Below are 17,999 nucleotides of genomic sequence, written 5' to 3' on the forward strand. Positions count from 1 at the left end.
TCCCGCCGCTACTAAAAGTACAAAAAATTAGCTGGGTGTGGTGGCAGGTGCCTGTAATCCCAGCTACTCAGGAGGCTAAGGCAGGAGAATTGCTTGAACCCAGGAGGCAGAGGTTGCAGTGAGCTGAGATCGTGCCACTGCACTCCAGCCTGGGCGACAGAGTGAGACTCCGTCTCAGAAAAAACTTAGGTCAGGCCCAAAAATGGGTACCGAGGCAGGAGCTATATTGCACTAATTTAGACAGGCACCTCCTGGCTCTGTGCTGTGATAGGAAGTCTTTGCAACATCTGACTCTGGTTTTTGCAATCACAGTAGTTTCTCCTCCAGTTTCCTGAAGAGGCAGGCAGCACTGGGTCAGATCTCAGGCCAGTGGATGGGACTGTGTGGAGTTTTCCCTTACCTGGTGAACATGTCCCATCCTTCATGACATTGGCTGAAATTACCATCACCTCTGTGACCTTGCCAGAGCTCTCTGGGAAGTCTGAAGCTAAGCTGAAAAAGTGAGCCCACCGCCTGCTGTTTTGCTGCTTATAAAGAATTTTCAGCTTGTCCATAAAAAGAAGCAAATAAATTGGCATGAATTAGCTATGAGATATATTTATATATAAACAAATATAATGTCTTTAAGGTGATTATGGGACATGAGTGAAATGTTGGACCCTAAATACTTTCCTAAGTGCCACCTGAAACACGGGACGGCCATTAACATAATGAGCAGAGATATGAATATTTCTGGCGGAGGCATCCCAAAATAAGTAAGCCTGAAACTCAGGAACACTGAACAACTGAGTTGCAAGAATATTTGCTTTTTACATGAAATCACCAAATGAAACATTTGGAGGTGAAAAATCTAAGTAGTTTCCTGAGATTGTTCCTGTGGTTAATTCATAATCCTGGTATTGTTTTCACTAACGTTCTTCCCCCACACCTTTTTTTTGAGACAGGGTCTTGCTCCGTCATCTGGGCTGGAGTGCAGTGGTGTGATCATAGCTCACTGCAGCCGCCTCCACCTCCCAGGCTCAAGCCATCCTCCTACCTCAGCCTCCTGAGTAGCTGGGACTACAGGCACACACCACCATGGCCACCTAACTTAAATTTTTTTTTTTTTTGGTAGAGATGGGGTCTCACTATATTGCGCAGGCTGGTCTGGAACTCCTGGCCTCAAGCAATCCTCCTGCCTCAGCCTCCCAAAAGGCTGAGATTACAAAGCATAAGCCACCATGCCTGGCTTCTTCCCATTTTAAAAAATGAAAACACATGGTGTAATGTTAGCATATTTCCCTCTAGGCCAACAATAATTTTTTAATTTGAGGACTCAAGAAAAAAAGCCGAGTGATAAAGACATTTTATTTCCACTTTACTTCTACTGGAAGTTTTTTAAAAAGAGAGAAAATAATAAGAGCCCCTCCAGGAACTGGGGGTGGAAACTTTGTATCCAGGTTTGCTTTCTGTCATCCACACCTTCATAAGCCACAGGGAAGAGAGCGAGCCAACAGGTCACATCCAAGGCACCACACTTGCAATTAATTTATTAGGAACTCATCATTAGTCACCCCAGAGCTTTCAGAAAAGTAGTGTCCTCTGAATGGATGTGGTTACATCCCTCAAAGTGGAAAAACCATTTAACTCGGTAACAGTTACATTTCGTTCTTTGACTAGGAAGTAGTTATAGTGACAAGGTACAAAAAATAATAAGCATGCAGCCCTTTATTTAGTTTTGCAAAGTCTCTGCTTATAGTTCTGTATATTACATGACTGTGTTATACAAATACATTTATTTACAAAAACACTCTAGCTGTGCAAACTTGTTGCTTTTTAAAAATGTATGGATACTTCCATTTCTGCCGGTCCCGATATATACTTTTAAAGCATGCATAAAAATTAACTTTGGTGTGGGAAAACTACTCTATGTGCTGTCACATACAGTATTTTAATGTCTATGTATATTTATATATTTACAAAAGTTTTTCGGTTTACAGAACCGTACAGAGTGTACATTTTAAAATCCACAATGCAAGAGCGTGGGTTACCAGGTCTCAGAAAACAAAAGAAGGGGTTAGATATGCCAAAGAAAACAACTAGAGAATCTCAACATGTTAAAAAAGAAAAAAAAAAACAAAAAAAAGGAAGGAAAAAAGAAAGAAAAGAAGCAAGCAAAGAAAACTAGCTTGCTTGGGCTAGCAAATTATTATACATACTTTTCATGGCAGTGCAATAGGTTTGATAAATTGCCTTCTACACATGCCTGTCTGTAGGGCTCATGTAGAAGGTCATTGGTTTATAGTCTAGCACACTACTTTCAAATGTACAACGCTATAGTATCAAAATGTTTTGGCAAAAAAGATCTTGAAAGGAACCATGAAGTTTTGACAAAAATAGAAATCTGTAATAAAGCTAAATAACACTAAAATAAAAGGAAATATTATAGTATCTGTTTTACAATTTGTATAGTCACACTTGTGTAATTCTCTGTTCACTTCTAGTCTCCGTAATGAAAAATAGTTTTATACAAAACATACTAAAATTCTGGAATCATACATGTTTTATATGCTTAAGACAATTCTCCTGTCTCACACGCACCTTTCTCTCCCGCCAGAACCTCTTTTTGTAACACATGCTTACTGCATTTTATAGGGATTGAGTATAGACAGTAGACACTATAGCAACTAGGTAAAAAGAAAACCAAACAAAACGAACGAGCTTTACTGAAATCTATTAATCCCGTATTTAGCACATACTTAGCATTAAGCCTCAAACAATACAGCAATATGTTACATTCTCTTGTGAAAACAGTTGTTGTAGACTGTTAATTTTTTTTTAAATGTAACTCCGACTTGTGCCTAATAGGATTTGACCTTTAAGAGGTTTCTTTTGCTGTGGATGGGGTGGCTTTGCTTGAACTTCCATTCTGTGCCTTGTAGCTGGTGAGGCTGGGAGTATGGATGGTCCTGGTGCCCTTGGCACCTTGATTCAGTGAGACGGAGGAGGCGGGAGAAGGAGGGGAGGAGGAAAATGACAAAGGAGGGGGTGCTCGGCCATTTTGACTCTGCAGTGAGAATGAAAGATGGTGACCTTTACCTGTATGAGTGAGGCTCTGAAACTTCAAAGAGCCATTAGAGACAGAAGGGATGAGGGAGGCAGAGTGAGCAGGTGGTCCTGTTTGGGGGCTGAGAGGGTTAGAAGCAATCGATGGTTTAGTAGCAGGTGGATTAGGGAGGTTAGAGCTGTCACCACTAGAAGAGGGCAGAGAACTGCTTTTCCCAGAGCTGGGAGAAAGGGCTGGAATCTTAGAAGCAGGTAAGGAGGGGGAAGTAGGCTTAAAGTCCCCACCAGATTTCTTAGCACTTCCATTAGCCTGCAAATAAAGATGGCGGGAGACATTTTGTCAGAAAGGTGGTCACATGATCAACCCACAGGGCCTGGCAACACAGCCCTTCTGGGAATAATTCAATCAAAGAAAACCAACCAAACACAGTTCAAGGCCTGAGCTAAGTCTTGTTGTGCTCTACTGGACCTGGTAGAAACCCCCCATGTACATAGCAAAGGATGGACAAGAAAGGAGGAGAGGAAGAATACATTTGTGAGAGGAGTCCCATCATTCCAGCTCTACCATTTCCTGTGTGCCAGGTGGGCCATGCGTCTGGACAATTACTGGGGTGGGGGTCGGGCATTGTGATGGAGCGTTAATGTGCTTCTAACACAGTACAGTCAACATAGACGTTAGTAGTGGTGACGTTAAGGGCAGTTCAACCACAGGTTTGTTTGTCTCTGCTTCCCGAGGTGTTCAGATGAAACACTACATTCACCAAAGAAAAGCCACCTGGTCTGGCACCGTGTGTTAACAGTTAAAATTTGGAGTTTGGAGTCACAAAGTAAAAGATGTTTTATTGCAAGCATGCAAAAGCGTGGTAAAAAAGTTTAACAAAGGTTGTTTTAGACTTTCTTCATGCCCCCAGATCCAGGATGCCTATGTAAACCGTTATCTTACAAAGAAAGCACAATGTTTGGTATAAACTAAGTCAGTGACTTGCTTAACTGAAATAGCGTCCATCCAAAATTGGGTTTAAGGTAAAACTACCTGACGATATTGGCGGGGATCCTGCAGTTTGGACTGCTTGCCGGGTTTGTCCAGGGTTCCGGGTCTGTTCTTGGCACTCATGGGGACAGGCATCCTGCTCGTCTGTGGGGCCCCGCTGGAGCCCTGTGGGAAGGATCAGTGAGAGGGGGAAGAGAAGGAGAAGCGCGTGAGTAGGTCATCCGTGAGGCTGCCCCACTATGTGCAGAGAAGCTCAAGGTGAGAAGCCACAGCCCTACATGCAGGACAGATCTAGGAGACACCAACTGGGGTTAATCAGAAGAATCAAACAGAATCAACTGCTCACTACTGATCAAACGGATTTTAATGTGAGTATCAGAGCAACCATTTCAACAGCACATGGCTGACCCAGCAGCCTTGTGTTTACCCAACACCAATCAGCAACAGAGGCAAAAACAGAATTGATTAGCTGTTAGATACCTAGTTGTTGTTGTTTTGAAGGTGAGGGAGAAAGTATGAAAGAAGGGTTTCATGGCGAACAGACAAAAAAAAAAAAAAAGCCACCTGAAAGAAAGCAATTAAGTTACAAGACACCTTTCGCTAATGGTGATTATGGCAGATTTAGGAAAGCAGCTGGGTCTTTTCATTTTCCAGCAGACCAAGATACCTTACGTGAAGCTGAAGGTATCGACGTAGGGGGCTCTAGGGCAGTGGGGCCTTCATCCGGAACTAGCAAGGGTCGGGGAGAGGCCTCTTGGGCTATGTGGGATGAACTTGCAACAGAATCTCTGTTGGAAGAACATGAGGTATCAACTAGGGCTTTGGGACTCATCTCACTGATTGTATTTTCGAGCTGTTTAATGGTCTGCTCCAGGCTATCCAATGTTCTGTAGGTGTTTTTTCTGATTTCATCAGTTCTTGAAATCGGAGATGTACTCTCGATGCTGGGCTGCTCTTGCCTCCTCACCATGTTTTCAGGGGTGTCTTCAGGTTGAGACCTAGCGATTTCGAAGCGCTTGGCTTCTTTGTGCTGTTTCAGGGTGCCATCCTCTTCCTCTTCTTCATAGACGACCACTTGCAAAGTCTTCTTCCCTGTTTTAGTTCCAGTGCGAATGGCTTGAGTGAGAGCGGCGAGTTGCTTCTTAGGGAATTTGAATTTAAACTTTTTCTTGGGGCTTTCAAACTGGTCATCGGTCGTGTCATCACCCTTGCATTCCGAATTTGGAGAATCCACGTGGCTGAACTTGTTCAGCTCCATTCTGTTCATTTCCTGTCCTCCTGGGATTCTGGTCTCTGTGGCCAGGGAGTGTGGCTGTGACTTTGTTTCCACCTGTTGTCCAGTTCTAAGATTGCCCGGGGCCACCTTCTTATGAGACATCTGGGAGGTGTCATGATTCTGGACTACAGAATCTCCATTTTCCTCCTCTTCCTCCTCCTCTATCTTTTCCTCCGTCATCATTCTCTCTAACTCCTCATCACATTCCTCAAAGATAGTTGAAAGTCTCTTATATGCAGACCGGATGTCCATGGGCTCGTCGAAAATGATGATCACTGGTTTCTTGTCCAGGCACACGACTGGCTCCTCATTGTCAGTCCCTTCTTGCCGGGGGGTCAACTCTTTCCTGGCATCGATATTAACTGTCTGTATGTCTTCTCCCTTTTGGCTAACAATATCATGCACCTCCCCACTGGAAAGAACCTGGACAGTGGTTTTGGTAATCATGAAGGCAATATTGTCAGTGGCTGCATTTTCTTCAGTGGGAGAACTTGAACTTGATTCTCCATCCTCATTAGGGTTCACGTTAGCATGCCTTGCCCCCTTGGGTCTTAGAACAACTTGGCCAAAATCTGTCATGATAACCTCTTGATCTTCTGTTTTAAGATCATGCACACTTGATTCTGTTAATCTAGTGTGAGAGGAAATGTGACACTTATCCGTATTTTGCTTTTCCATCTCCTTTGTCTTTCCGTAATTCAGCTTCTGGTTCTCGGTGTCAGGTACAGAGTATTGCAGGCCCGAGATTTTAGACCCTTTGTTTATTTCATCTTCTAATGAACTAATGCCAGAGAAACTGAAATTGGCCTTAGGCACAGTTTTCTGGGAATAGTTTCTACTGTCTCTGAGTAAACTCATATTGGATATGGAATTTTCCTTCATTATGATCTCAGTTTTATATTCTGATGTTCTTGATGATGCATCAGAAATACTATTCTCCATTCCTCTTTCCCACTTAGGAGGGTCACTAGGTCTTAGAGCCCCTGTGGTAACCTGAGAGGGAGAACGGAGGAGGGAAACCACACACATTAATCAGTAATGGATCTGCAGAGGCAGGTAATTAATGTGCATGGTATTGGTTGGAACCCAGATCTGATGAACTCACCTTTCGGAATTCCATTTGGAGGCCATTTTCATATTCAACATCAGATTTCCGTACATCTTCATGGAAAAATTCCAAATTCTGGTAGAATAGTGTAGGACATGTTACTCCACAAAACCACATCCCCCCTCAAAAATGGACTATAACTAAATCGTTCCTTTAATTACATTTCTAAGACATGCGGGCCACACCTATTTGTTACACACCAATCCAAAGCCTAGAGCTGTTTACCTTGGATTGCTTTGTTCTCCAACTGCCAAAAATGCCCTGTGTTTGCACAAGATGAAAATCTCAATTAGCAAAAGATTTGAAGAATTTAAAATTTTGTGGGGGAGCAGTGAAGAGAATAAAGGGACGGAGTCATTACTAACATGTCCTCTTTTCAGCATCAGATTGTGAGCTTAGCAGAATCTAAAACCTGAAGAATTGTGAAAGGCACAATCTATGGGCTGACAGAAAGTTTTGATCCTAATCCAGATCTGCCACTAAACTGTGTTACTTTAGATAAGTCACTTTACTTCTTTGGCCTCAGTTTTCTTGCCTATAAACTTAGGAACCAGCCCAGGGGAATTTTAGTTTCCCTGACAGCTCATTATTTCAGTCCTCTCTCTGCTTCTGTTATGGAGATTGTCCTATAAAGACATCTGCCTTGGTTGGGTTTGGCATTTGGGGATGAAAAAACATTATTTGCCCCTGATCAAATGACAGACTGAAATGCAGTTTGTACTGCAGGTGTCAAAGTGTCAAAATAACCTTCACACTCCTCATAGCCGAGATGATCAAATCCAAATTCAGAGTATCCATCATGCTGTTACAATAGAACCTCGATTCATATCCATCATGCTGTTACAATAGAACCTAAACATTCACAAAGCACATATTTGAGGTTACATTGGTGATGGTGACATCACAACTCAGCTTTCATTCTCTATATTTTTCAGTGTAGAGTGAAGATACATGTCTTAGGGTCTCACCAAGATTCAGGAATGAAGGATCCAGTGGTGAGGACCCAGGTATTCAAGGCGCTTCACCTGGAGGCCTGGCCTTTCCCAAGGTGTATCAGTAGCCCCAGGCCCTGACATAACACTATCACTAGTGATGCCTTGTCGGTTCCAAGGCACTGCTGCCCTTTCTTCTTGCTGAGGTGGTTGATTATAGCAGGATGGAGCACAGTTCCCATGAAGGCTGCTTGGTTAAAGCAATGACAACGCAAAGCACAAACAACCGAGCCCAGCCAAAGTCAACCCAGAGCAACCCCTATGACCTCAGTTAAGAATGGAAAGACTGTTCATACACGCCTGAGGAATGACACACAAACAACGCAGTCAGAATTAATCACACGCAAATACTGCACAAAGTACAAGGTACACGAGCCACCAAATACCTCCTGTTTTACTTCTGCTTGCTGCCCAGGAAGCCCCCAAACAAGTGCCATGACTCGGCTGCTGCAGCAGAGCCACATGGCTTCTTTTGTGGGATTTTAAATTTAAAATATGAAACAATGAATACATCAAGTAAAAGGTTTTAAAGAAGAAAAATAATTGAGCTTCCTGTAATCCCAGCTACTCGGGAGGCTGAGGCAGGAGGATTGCTTGAGTCCAAGAGTTTGAGAACAGCCTGGGCAACATGGCAAAGACTCCATCACATATACACAAAAATAAAAAATAAAAATAGGCCATGTGCAGTGACTCATGCCTGTAATCTCAGAACTTTGGGAGGCCAAGGTGGGTGGATCACTTGAGGTCAGAAATTTGAGACCAATCTGGTCATCACGGTAAAACTCCATCTCTATTGAAAATATAAAAATTAGCTGGGCTTGGTGGTGGGTGCCTGTAGTATCAGCTACGTGGGAGGCTGAGGCAGGAGAATCGCTTGAACCTGGGACGCAGAAGTTGCAATGAGCTGAGATCGTGCCACTGCCCTCCAGCTTCCAGGGCGACAGAGCAAGGTTCTGTCTCAAAATATATATATATATATATATATATATATATATATATGTAAATGAATTAAAAAAAAGTTTCAGCCTAAGGTTACAACTCCAAATATGGAGTCAGCATATCATGCTAGGACCTGAATGAGAACTTGCCCCCTAAATTGTGGATGGAATTGGCATGTGATCTAAAGACACATACATGGCAGATGTTCTGGGGGTCTATTTACTGGAGGTTAGGGCTGGTGTCTGTTGGTTGGTCATGGCCTGTGCCATTCCCATCATTAAACATTTCAGGCCAGGCATGGTGGCTCACGCCTGTAATCCCAGCACTTTGAGAGGCGGAGGTGGGTGGATCATGAGGTCAGGAGTTCAAGACCAGCCTGACCAACATGGTGAAACTCTGTCTCTACTAAAAATACAAAAATTAGCCAGGCATGGTGGTGCACACCTATAATCCCAGCTACTCAGGAGGCTGAGGCAGGAGAATTGCTTGAACTCAGGAGGCGGAGGTTGCAGTGAGTTGAGATTGCACCATTGCGCTCCAGCCTGGGCGAGAGAGCAAGACTCGGTCTCAAAAATAAATAAATAAATTTCAAAAATCCCCCCTGTAATATATGTATTTTAAAACCGAGTAGTAGCATAAATGCTCTAATGGAGAGTCACTAGGATAAAAACGTGAAGTTTGGTTTTCATACGACCTATACTTTTTATCACTGGGCTAGAAAAAAATGAATGAATGTATCAAAGCAAGTGCATGAGCTTGGTCATAATTGTCATGTAAACTCACAATGATTTCTTAGTCTTAGATGGTCAAGACTCTGTGTGAAAGGTAATTATGCCTCTTTAATATGTATTTATAGGCCCTGAGATTTGGATTATGAAGACAATTGGAAAAGCACTCAATAGGCATATGGACAATAAACCAAAATGAGAGACAGGGTTACAAGAAAATTGCATACAAGTGAAGAACTAGGCTGGAGTTTCAGTGACGACAGGAGAAAAAATGCTTAAGAAAACATCTGATTTATGGAAGGGTAAATACTTAGCCTTGGAAGAGGTTAATAAGGACCCAAAATTGGGAATAAGAGAAGTCTGATATACATGGTCATTCTGAAGTAGGTTAATCCACTGAGATTAATTATCCAGAATAAGCACCTTGACTAACCTTAGTGTTGGGCACTCAGTAAAGACCTGCTTATTAGCCAATGGATCCTGAATTGAGATAAATGAGACCAATGGGATATGGATTTGTAATTATGGGGCAAGAAATCTCATGCCACTTTCTAGCCAATTAGAAATGCACAGTGGCTCATGCTTGTAATCCCAGCACTTTGGGAGGCTGAGGCGGGTGGCTCACCTGAGGTCAGGAGTTGAAGACCAGCCTGGCCAACAAGGTGAAACCCCGTCTCTACTAAAAATACAAAAGAATTAGCCAGGTATGGTGGTACATGCCTATAGTCCTAGCTACTCAGGAGGCTGAGGCACGAGAATCGCTTGAACCGGGGAGGGGGAGGTTGCAGTGAGCTGAGATGGCACCACTGCACTCCAGCTTGGGTGATAGAGCGAGACTCCATTTCAATTAAAAAAGAAAGAAAAGAAAAATTCTACAATGAGACAATAATGGTCTCCAGAGGGATCTTTGAGAAAGTCCAAGTTCCCAGTCAGTGTTCTAGACAGAAATGGTCATATTAGCCCAAGTATAACATGCTATACCAGGCCTTGCATGAGTTAGTTTTAATAAGCCCTCATAAGGAAATTCCACATACTGAAAAACCAATATATTTCTGGCTGGGCATGGTGGCTCATGCCTGTAATCCCAGCATTGTGAGAGGCTGAGGCGGGTGGATTATGAGGTTATGAGTTCAAGACCAACCTGGCCAAGATGGTGAAACCCCATCTCTACTAAAAATACAAAAATTAGCTAGGCATGGTGGCAGGTGCCTGTAATCCCAGCTACTAGGGAGGCTGAAACAGAGAACTGCTTGAACCTGGGAGGCGGAGGTTGCAGTGAGCCAAGACCATGTCACAGCACTCCAGCCTGGGTGACAGATCGAGACTTGGTCTCAAAAAAAATAAAATAAAATAAAAATAACAATAAAAACCAATAATTTCCCACATGGTTTCATGGGTTCAGTTCAAATTAGTAGGTTTTCTTTCTTTTCCTTTTCCCCTTCTTTCCCTCCTTCCTTCCTTCCTTCCGTTCAGTTCAAATTAGTAGGTTTTCTTTCTTTTCCTTCCCTTCCTCTCTCTCTCTTTTCCTTCCTTCCTCCCTTCCTTCCTTCCTTCCTCCCTCCCTCCCTCCTTCCCTCCCTCCCTCCATATCTCTCTCTCTCTCTCTCTCTTTCATCTCACTATGTTGCCCAGGCTGGTCTTGAACTCCTGGCCCCAAGTGATTCTCCCATCTTGGCTTCCTAAAGTGCTGGGATTACAGGTGTGAGCCACCATGCCAGGCCAGGTTTTCTTCATGAGAAACATTTATCAACAATAACTCCCCTTGGATATAGCGAGATTCCCTTCCCCCATTAACAGTGTCACATGTCAGTTTATGTGGCAGAGAGTTTACACAAGGGTGCCATGGTGGTTATGAGCCAGGGGGGAAGCGAGCTGGCCTCCTTGGCAAGGCCTCTCAGCTGGGAGCTGGGAGCCCAAAACTGTGTCTCTTGAATGGTTGTGTTAGAATAGCCTTTCAGTTTTGTGATACTACATCTACCTCCTTGAACTGTCATACATGGACCGAGGTACTTATCTGTAGTAGCTATTGGGCTATCTTGCATCTGATTAGTTTGACTTTGTTTAAGGAAAGCTAGAATCTTTGAATTCTGAAAGATAAGTCCCTGGAGAAAAATGTTAGGCCTTGAATTGGTCATTGCAAGCTTTTTATCCTGAAGTTTAGATGGAAGCTGAATTCAAGTAAGATATCTCTATATCTGCAAATCCGAGATGCTCTAGGTGCAACCTAAAGTTGCATTTCAAACATTCAGGCTATGGTCGCTTCCCTAGAGTGCTTACTTATACAATGACAGCAGACTTTGTTTCAGAGCCTGGATTCTTTTTTTGATGTCACACATGTATTTTAACACTAAAACTATACTGAACTTAATATCTTGGAAAGTACACTTTATAAATGGATAATACTCAGCATAAATTCTGTTTGGCATCTTGGACGTTTGTGCAAATACACATTTGTACGTTTCCATGAGGTTACACCAGTGTGTGGTGGTAGATACTTTCTACCGTGCATTTTCTTCCCCAAATCAAAGGTTTTTACCTTTTTTTTTTTTTTTTTTTGAGACAGAGTTTTGCTCTTGTTGCCCAGGCTGGAGTGCAGTGGCATGATCTCAGCTCACTGCAACCTCCGCCTCCTGGGTTCAAGCTATTTTCCTGCCTCAGCCCCCCGAGTAGCTGAGAATAGAGGTGTCCACCTCCACACCCAGCTAATTTTTTTGTATTTTAAGTAGAGATGGGGTTTCACCATGTTGGCCAGGCTGGTCTTGAACTCCTGACCTCAGGTGATCCACCCACCTTGGCCTCCCAAAGTGGTGGGATTACAGGTGTGAGCCACTGCACCCGGCTGATTTTTACCTATTTTTTTTTTTTTAACATAGATAGTTGTTTTTCTTTTTTGCCCAAAGGATGTTACAAATTAGAAAAACTGCTAAATACTTGGTTGCTGTTTCTAGATATTTCTTTCTAGAGTTGTTCTAGAAAGTACTGAAAGGTGTACACCCTTTATTTTGGGAAGATAGTGTCTAAATTCTGCATATACTATTGTATGCTGTGGGCTGGAACACAGTGTTTGCTCTGAAAACCTGAGCAAGATATCTCTGATTTTAACCTATGACTGTGTCTCCATTAGTTAAAAAAAAAGAGAGAGAAAAGACAGAGGGGACAAAGGTCGAGTACAAGAGCCGTGTTAGTGTCAGAGCAAGGAAGGAAGGACTCCCAACCGTGTGGCAAATGTGCAGTTGCCACGTTACCTTCTTCTCCTTGGGTGGCACTGTGGCGCCCGACCTACTGTCTTTAACGTGACTGTCAGCCCGGGATGGCTCAGCGTGACTGTTTGAATTTACATCCATAAAGGAACACTTCTGGAATGCCTAAGGGATTAAAATACTGAGGTTAACAGGGATCCAATGGTACTGAGGAGAATGGAAGGAAACAGGAAGGAACAACCAGACGCTTGGGGACCCCAGCCCGGGTGCTGCACGCACGTTTAGGCCAGGGAGGCAGCACCCTGAAATCCTGCTCCTCATGTGCGCTCATGTTGACAAAGCTGGCTTGGAGGCTGAGCCCGAGGCAAAGGCTGCCTTCCTTTCTTGGGGAATGCCAAGATAAAATAGAATTACTACCTTTTCTGCCTATCTGGGGTGAACATAAATTGGTACTTAGGAGGGCTTCTTGCTTTGACCTTTAAAAAATGCTCAATATGTAAATAAATTAAAACAAAACGCTATCTTTCTTTTTTCTTCCTCCTTGTTTTTTTATGAGCTTTATTGTAATTATACAGCAAAAGCTCACAAGACGTTTTAAACCTTTAAGTCTTACAATAAAAGTACTCTTAGCAATCCTTCTCTGAAATAGTAACAGGTACTACTGCGCTCCAAGGTGTTCTGAGGCTCATTTATTTGTTTATTTATATATATATATTTTTTATTATACTTTAAGTTCTAGGGTACATGTGCACAATGTGCAGGTTTGTTACATACGTATACACGTGCCATGTTGGTGTGCTGCACCCATTAACTCGTCATTTACATTAGGTATATCTCCTAATGCTATCCCTCCCCCCTCCCCACACCCCACAACAGGCCCCGGTGTGTGATGTCCCCCTTCCTGTGTCCAAGTGTTCTCATTGTTCAATTCCCACCTGTGAGTGAGAACATGCGGTGTTTGGTTACAGTAACTAAAACAGCATGGTACTGGTACCAAAACAGAGATATAGGCCAGTAGAACAGAACAGAGCCCTCAGAAATAATACCACACATCTACAACTATCTGATCTTTGACAAACCTGACAAAAACAAGAAATGGGGAAAGGATTCTCTGTTTAATAAATGGTGCTGGGAAAACTGGCTAGCCATATGTAGAAAGCTGAAACTGGATCCCTTCCTTACACCTTATACAAAAATTAATTCAAGATGGATTAAAGACTTACATGTTAGACCTAAAACCATAAAAACCCTAGAAGAAAACTTAGGCAATACCATTCAGGATACAGGCATGGGCAAGGACTTTATGTCTAAAACACCAAAAGCAATGGCAACAAAAGCCAAAACTGACAAATGGGATCTAATTAAACTAAAGAGCTTCTGCACAGCAAAAGAAACTACCATCAGAGTGAACAGGCAACCTACAGAATGGGAGAAAATTTTTGCAATCTACTCATCTGACAAAGGGCTAATATCCAGAATCTACAATGAACTCAAACAAATTTACAAGAAAAAAACAAACAACCCCATCAACAAGTGGGTGAAGGATCTGAGGCTCATTTAGAATAAAGTGATGCTTTTAAGCACGATATCATTCCGAGTGGCCTAGGAGCTGCCTGAACCCTGGAGATTTGGTCTCTGAAAACTGTAAGAGCCAACAGTTGGCTCTTGTGAACTTAAGTCAGGAAGGCCAGTTCTCAGACAAAGGGAGAAAGTATAGAAATAGACTGTGTCTACAGGGCTAAAAAGGAAGCGGGCATGTGGGCAATGTCCAGATAATATGATCATGAAAGAAGGAGAGACTGGTAACTCAGGGACCCAAGTTTATGGACATCAGTGGTTCTCAACCAGGCTATATACCACCCAGGTTAAAAAAAAAATACTGTTATTCTCAAACACTCTTGAGACCCCACTCAGAGAATACACAAATCAGAATCTCTGAGCTGTAGGAATTATTTTTTAACTCCCAAAGTAATTCTAATGTGCAGCTAGGATTAAAAGCTATTTTTATTTGTTTGTTTGTTTATTTATTTGAGGCAGAGTCTCGCCCTGTCGCCCAGGCTGGAGTGCAGTGGTGAGATTTCAGCTCACTGCAACCTCTGCTTCCCGGGTTCAAGCAATTCTCCTGCCTCAGCCTCCCAAGTAGGTGGGATGACAGGCACCCGCCACCACGCCTGGCTGATTTTTTTGTAGTTTTAGTAGAGATGGGGTTTCACCATGTTGGCCAAGTTGGTCTCAAACTGCTGACCTAAAGCGATCTGCCCACCTCAGCCTCCCAAAATGCTGGGATTGCAGGTGTGAGCCACTGTGCCTGGCAAAAGACCACTTATTTAAATGAATCAGCCTAAATAATTGCCTAGTGTTTTCTTTATGTCAAATGTTGTCATTTGGAGAGATCTCTGCTGGCAGAAAGAATAATGCATGTTCTCCTTCAGTAAACATTCCGACGCTGGTCCTAAAATTTGAAGGTGGCTGATGAGGGACTTTCTCTGGCCTTTTCTTCCATGACTGTTTGCTCCCCTATCTCTGCTGTACCTGGCCTCTTTGCTCTTCCTTAGTCCCACCAGTCCTAGCTTGCCCTGGATGTGTTTGGTTTATCCGCTTACTTAGAGCGCTGCTTACAAATGCCAATTGCCATCTCCTTTGAGCTATTAGACCTTCGATTTCGGAGCCTGTGTTTTCTTCTGATGCCTGGAGATGTGGAGCACAGAAAGTGGTTCCACAACTGTCCTCAGAAGGGGCCACAGCTGCTCCTTGTCTTGCCTTGAGAAGGTGCAGAAGCAAGAGAATCATGGCCACTGGCCATTGACCGAGTTGCGGATTTAGCAGGCTGGGTTTCTAACCCAGCCAGAGGGCTAACAGGGTTTGGTTAAGTAAAGATTAGAGCACTTCATTCACCGATCTTTTTTTTTTTTTTTTTTTGAGACAGAGTTTCACTCTTGTCACCCAGGCTGAAGTGCAGTGGTGTGATCCTGGCTCACTGCAACCTCCACCTCCCGGGTTCAAGTGATTCTCCTGTCTCAGCCTCCTGAGTAGCTGGGATTACAGGTGCCCACCACCATGCCCAGCTAATTTTTGTAGTTTTTAGTAGAGATGGGGTTTTCGTTATGTTGGCCAGGTTGGTCTCGAACTCCTGACCTCAGGTGATCTGCCGGCCTTGGCCTCCCAAAGTGCTGGGATTACAGACATGAACCACCACGCCTGGCCACCACTCTTATTATGTAACCACCAAGAATATGACATGAAGCCAGATATGCCAATGTCTGTACAGTGGTCAAAGAGGGCATCAAATATTTAGACTTCAATGGAGAAAAGTGTCTCTCAGCGGTGGGCTGTAAATGGCTGCAACAAATTTAGTATTTCTCTTAGAGAAATATCCACAAGCCTGAAAGATACCAGCTTTATAAATCTGTAGTTCCTATGAAAACAATTATCCAAGCCTTCTAAAAACCTGCAAATAGCCTGATTGGTTGCGGGGATGTCCCAGGCTAGTCTGTGAGTTTTAGTGAAGTGTGAAAGGGCTCACGTATGTGACAAATCAACCAGCAGTTCTGTTTTCCCTGCAAAATCCAGGCAGCTCAATTTTGGCAGTTATTACCATGGAAACCAGAGTAGAACAAGTGCAGTGAAAATAATGTGGATTGAAAGTTCTCCCTACTCCAAAGAAAAAAGGAAAATTTACGGGTTGGCACAAAGCCATTGGTACGTCGGTAAAAAGCTAACATGTTTTTGAGCCCCAAGGTGCTGGTGTTCCAACTATCTGATTGACAGAAAAATCCTACAACAAGCATGAGGCAAATGAAATACTCTGTACAAAGTTTGTTCTAGGAATTGTGTACATGTCTCTGATGAGACAAGTTCTCAGGACATAGACCTGGGGTAGAATCACATCCGTGATGGGAATGTGGGATCAGTTTTGGGCACAGCCTTGGCATGCCATCCTTCATCCTATGAGTGGACTATGTCATAGTTAAAAAATAAATATCTAAAACTAATACAGTATCATTTCTCAAACAGACCAAGGAAAATGGAAAACAAAATAATTCAGCTTTTCAGAATATCTGAAAAGATGACGTTGATATTGAACAGGGACCTGGTATGGACCATAGGAGGCCAGTCATTGGCCTTGAGTCCACGATCCAAGGTCGGTGGCTCTAAGTGGTAAAGCCAAGGAACGGGAACCCACCTAACATGTGCTTCAGTCTGTCCTTATCAAGACAGGACAATGGCTGGTATTTCTAATCCTAATCTTACTTGCTTTTGAAATGAAGCAGAGTCTCTTAAGATGGAAAGAAAGGAAAGTCAGTCCTACAGGCAGAGTTAGGAAAGCGTGAGTTGTTTTGTGAAATGGTCATTCCTTGCACATCTTATAGGCATCCCGAGAGCCTTGTTCAGCGCCATCTTGGGAAAGCAAAGGCCAAGGCCAGAAGACACAGCTTCTGTGGTCCTGGTCCATGCGCTTCCCTGGCCCTCTCGCTAACAAATCTGTGAGTGCCATGGCTGGAGAGACCCAGGCGGGAGGCAAGGAGCCAATGTCAGTCACCTCATCCACATACCTGGAGTTCTGCCATTATTTTGTCTCCTTCTTCTTCTTCTTCCTCTTCATCCTTTGAGGAGGAGGTGGTGACAGGGGGTGGGGATGGGGTCCAGGCTGAAGCAGGCTCCTCTGCTGGACATTTTGTGGCTCTGGTCTGTGGGCTCGGTCCAGCATCTTCACTGCTTGCCTGTGGGAGATTGAAACCACAGATAGTGGTTTAACATCTCCTAGGTGCTAGCAAAAAAGAGACAGATCACATGGTCCCTCACTGCCTAGAACACTTGCTTCCGAGATCTTAGCTGAGAAAATAGCTGAAAGGCTATTTTATTCCTTTGCATTTAGTTTGTGTTTGTGTTTGTGTAAGTTGTCATTTTGGTGAATGGATTAAATAATTACAATATAATTGGAACTCCTCAACATTCAGTGTCTTTGATACGGTTTGGCTGTGACCCCACCCAAATCTCATCTTGAATTGTAGCTCCCATAATTCCCTCGTGTCATTGGAGGGATCAGGTGGGAGGTAATTGAATCATGGGGGCAGGTCTTTCCCGTGCTGTTCTTGAGGTGGTGAATAAGTCTCACGAGATCTGACGGTTTTATAAATGGGAGTTCCCCTGCACAATCTCTTTCTTGCCTGCCGCCATGTGAGAAGTCTCTTTGCTCTTCCTTCATCTTCTGCCATAATTGTGAGGCCTCCCCAGCCACTTGGAACTGTGAGTCCATTAAATCTCTTTTCTTTATCACCCAGTCTCAGGCACGTCTCTATCAGCACCCTGAGAACAGACTAATACAGTCCTCATGAAAGACCCTCCCATACTCCATCTCTTTGGAAATTGTGTTTTACATTTAACATGAAAGCTAACACTTGGTTAATTAAGTGGAATCTAAAGCTCATTGAACGTCTTTCTGTATAGACTCCCACAACGGTGTCAGCTCACCTCAGTTACCTTTGGAAGATAATCTTTCTTTTGTTTCCCCCTCCTATCCTCATTTTCAATCTTATGATGCCCACATGGGAAATAGCTTGTGATTTGCATTTCACATTGTTGCAGCTAAAAGTCAAATAAGGATAAAACTCATGGTCTGGGTCTAGTCCAATCATACTGGCTGCCACTGTTCCATCTGTGGTGCTTCCTGGGGATCTTGTATGGTCGAGTTACTACTTCTCTGCCTCACTACTTTTTAT

General features: G+C 43.3%; 1 protein-coding gene across 10 annotated transcripts in view; it reads right to left on the reverse strand.

The window, feature by feature from the left end:
- Window positions 1-1,333: 1,333 nt before the first annotated feature.
- KIAA1217 (KIAA1217 ortholog) overlaps window positions 1,334-17,999 on the reverse strand; it is an 872,441-nt gene continuing 855,775 nt past the window's right edge. For 4 of the 10 annotated variants that reach the window (XM_012502786.2, XM_030799153.1, XM_030799151.1 and 1 more), the window contains 3 exons: window positions 16,833-17,000; window positions 4,079-4,201; window positions 1,334-3,355 (listed from right to left, as the gene is read on the reverse strand). In XM_012502786.2, coding sequence (XP_012358240.2) covers window positions 2,858-3,355; window positions 4,079-4,201; window positions 16,833-17,000 — 789 coding nt within the window. In that variant the 3' untranslated portion in view covers window positions 1,334-2,857. Of the gene's footprint in view, window positions 4,202-4,703; window positions 6,306-6,417; window positions 6,496-12,324; window positions 12,445-16,832; window positions 17,001-17,999 lie in introns of all 10 variants that reach the window. The other 6 variants (XM_030799150.1, XM_003269363.4, XM_012502784.2 and 3 more) reach the window with 5 other exon arrangements.

Source organism: Nomascus leucogenys, chromosome 18 (assembly GCF_006542625.1).
Source record: "Nomascus leucogenys isolate Asia chromosome 18, Asia_NLE_v1, whole genome shotgun sequence".
In the NCBI taxonomy this organism is placed as follows: Eukaryota; Metazoa; Chordata; class Mammalia; order Primates; family Hylobatidae; genus Nomascus; species Nomascus leucogenys.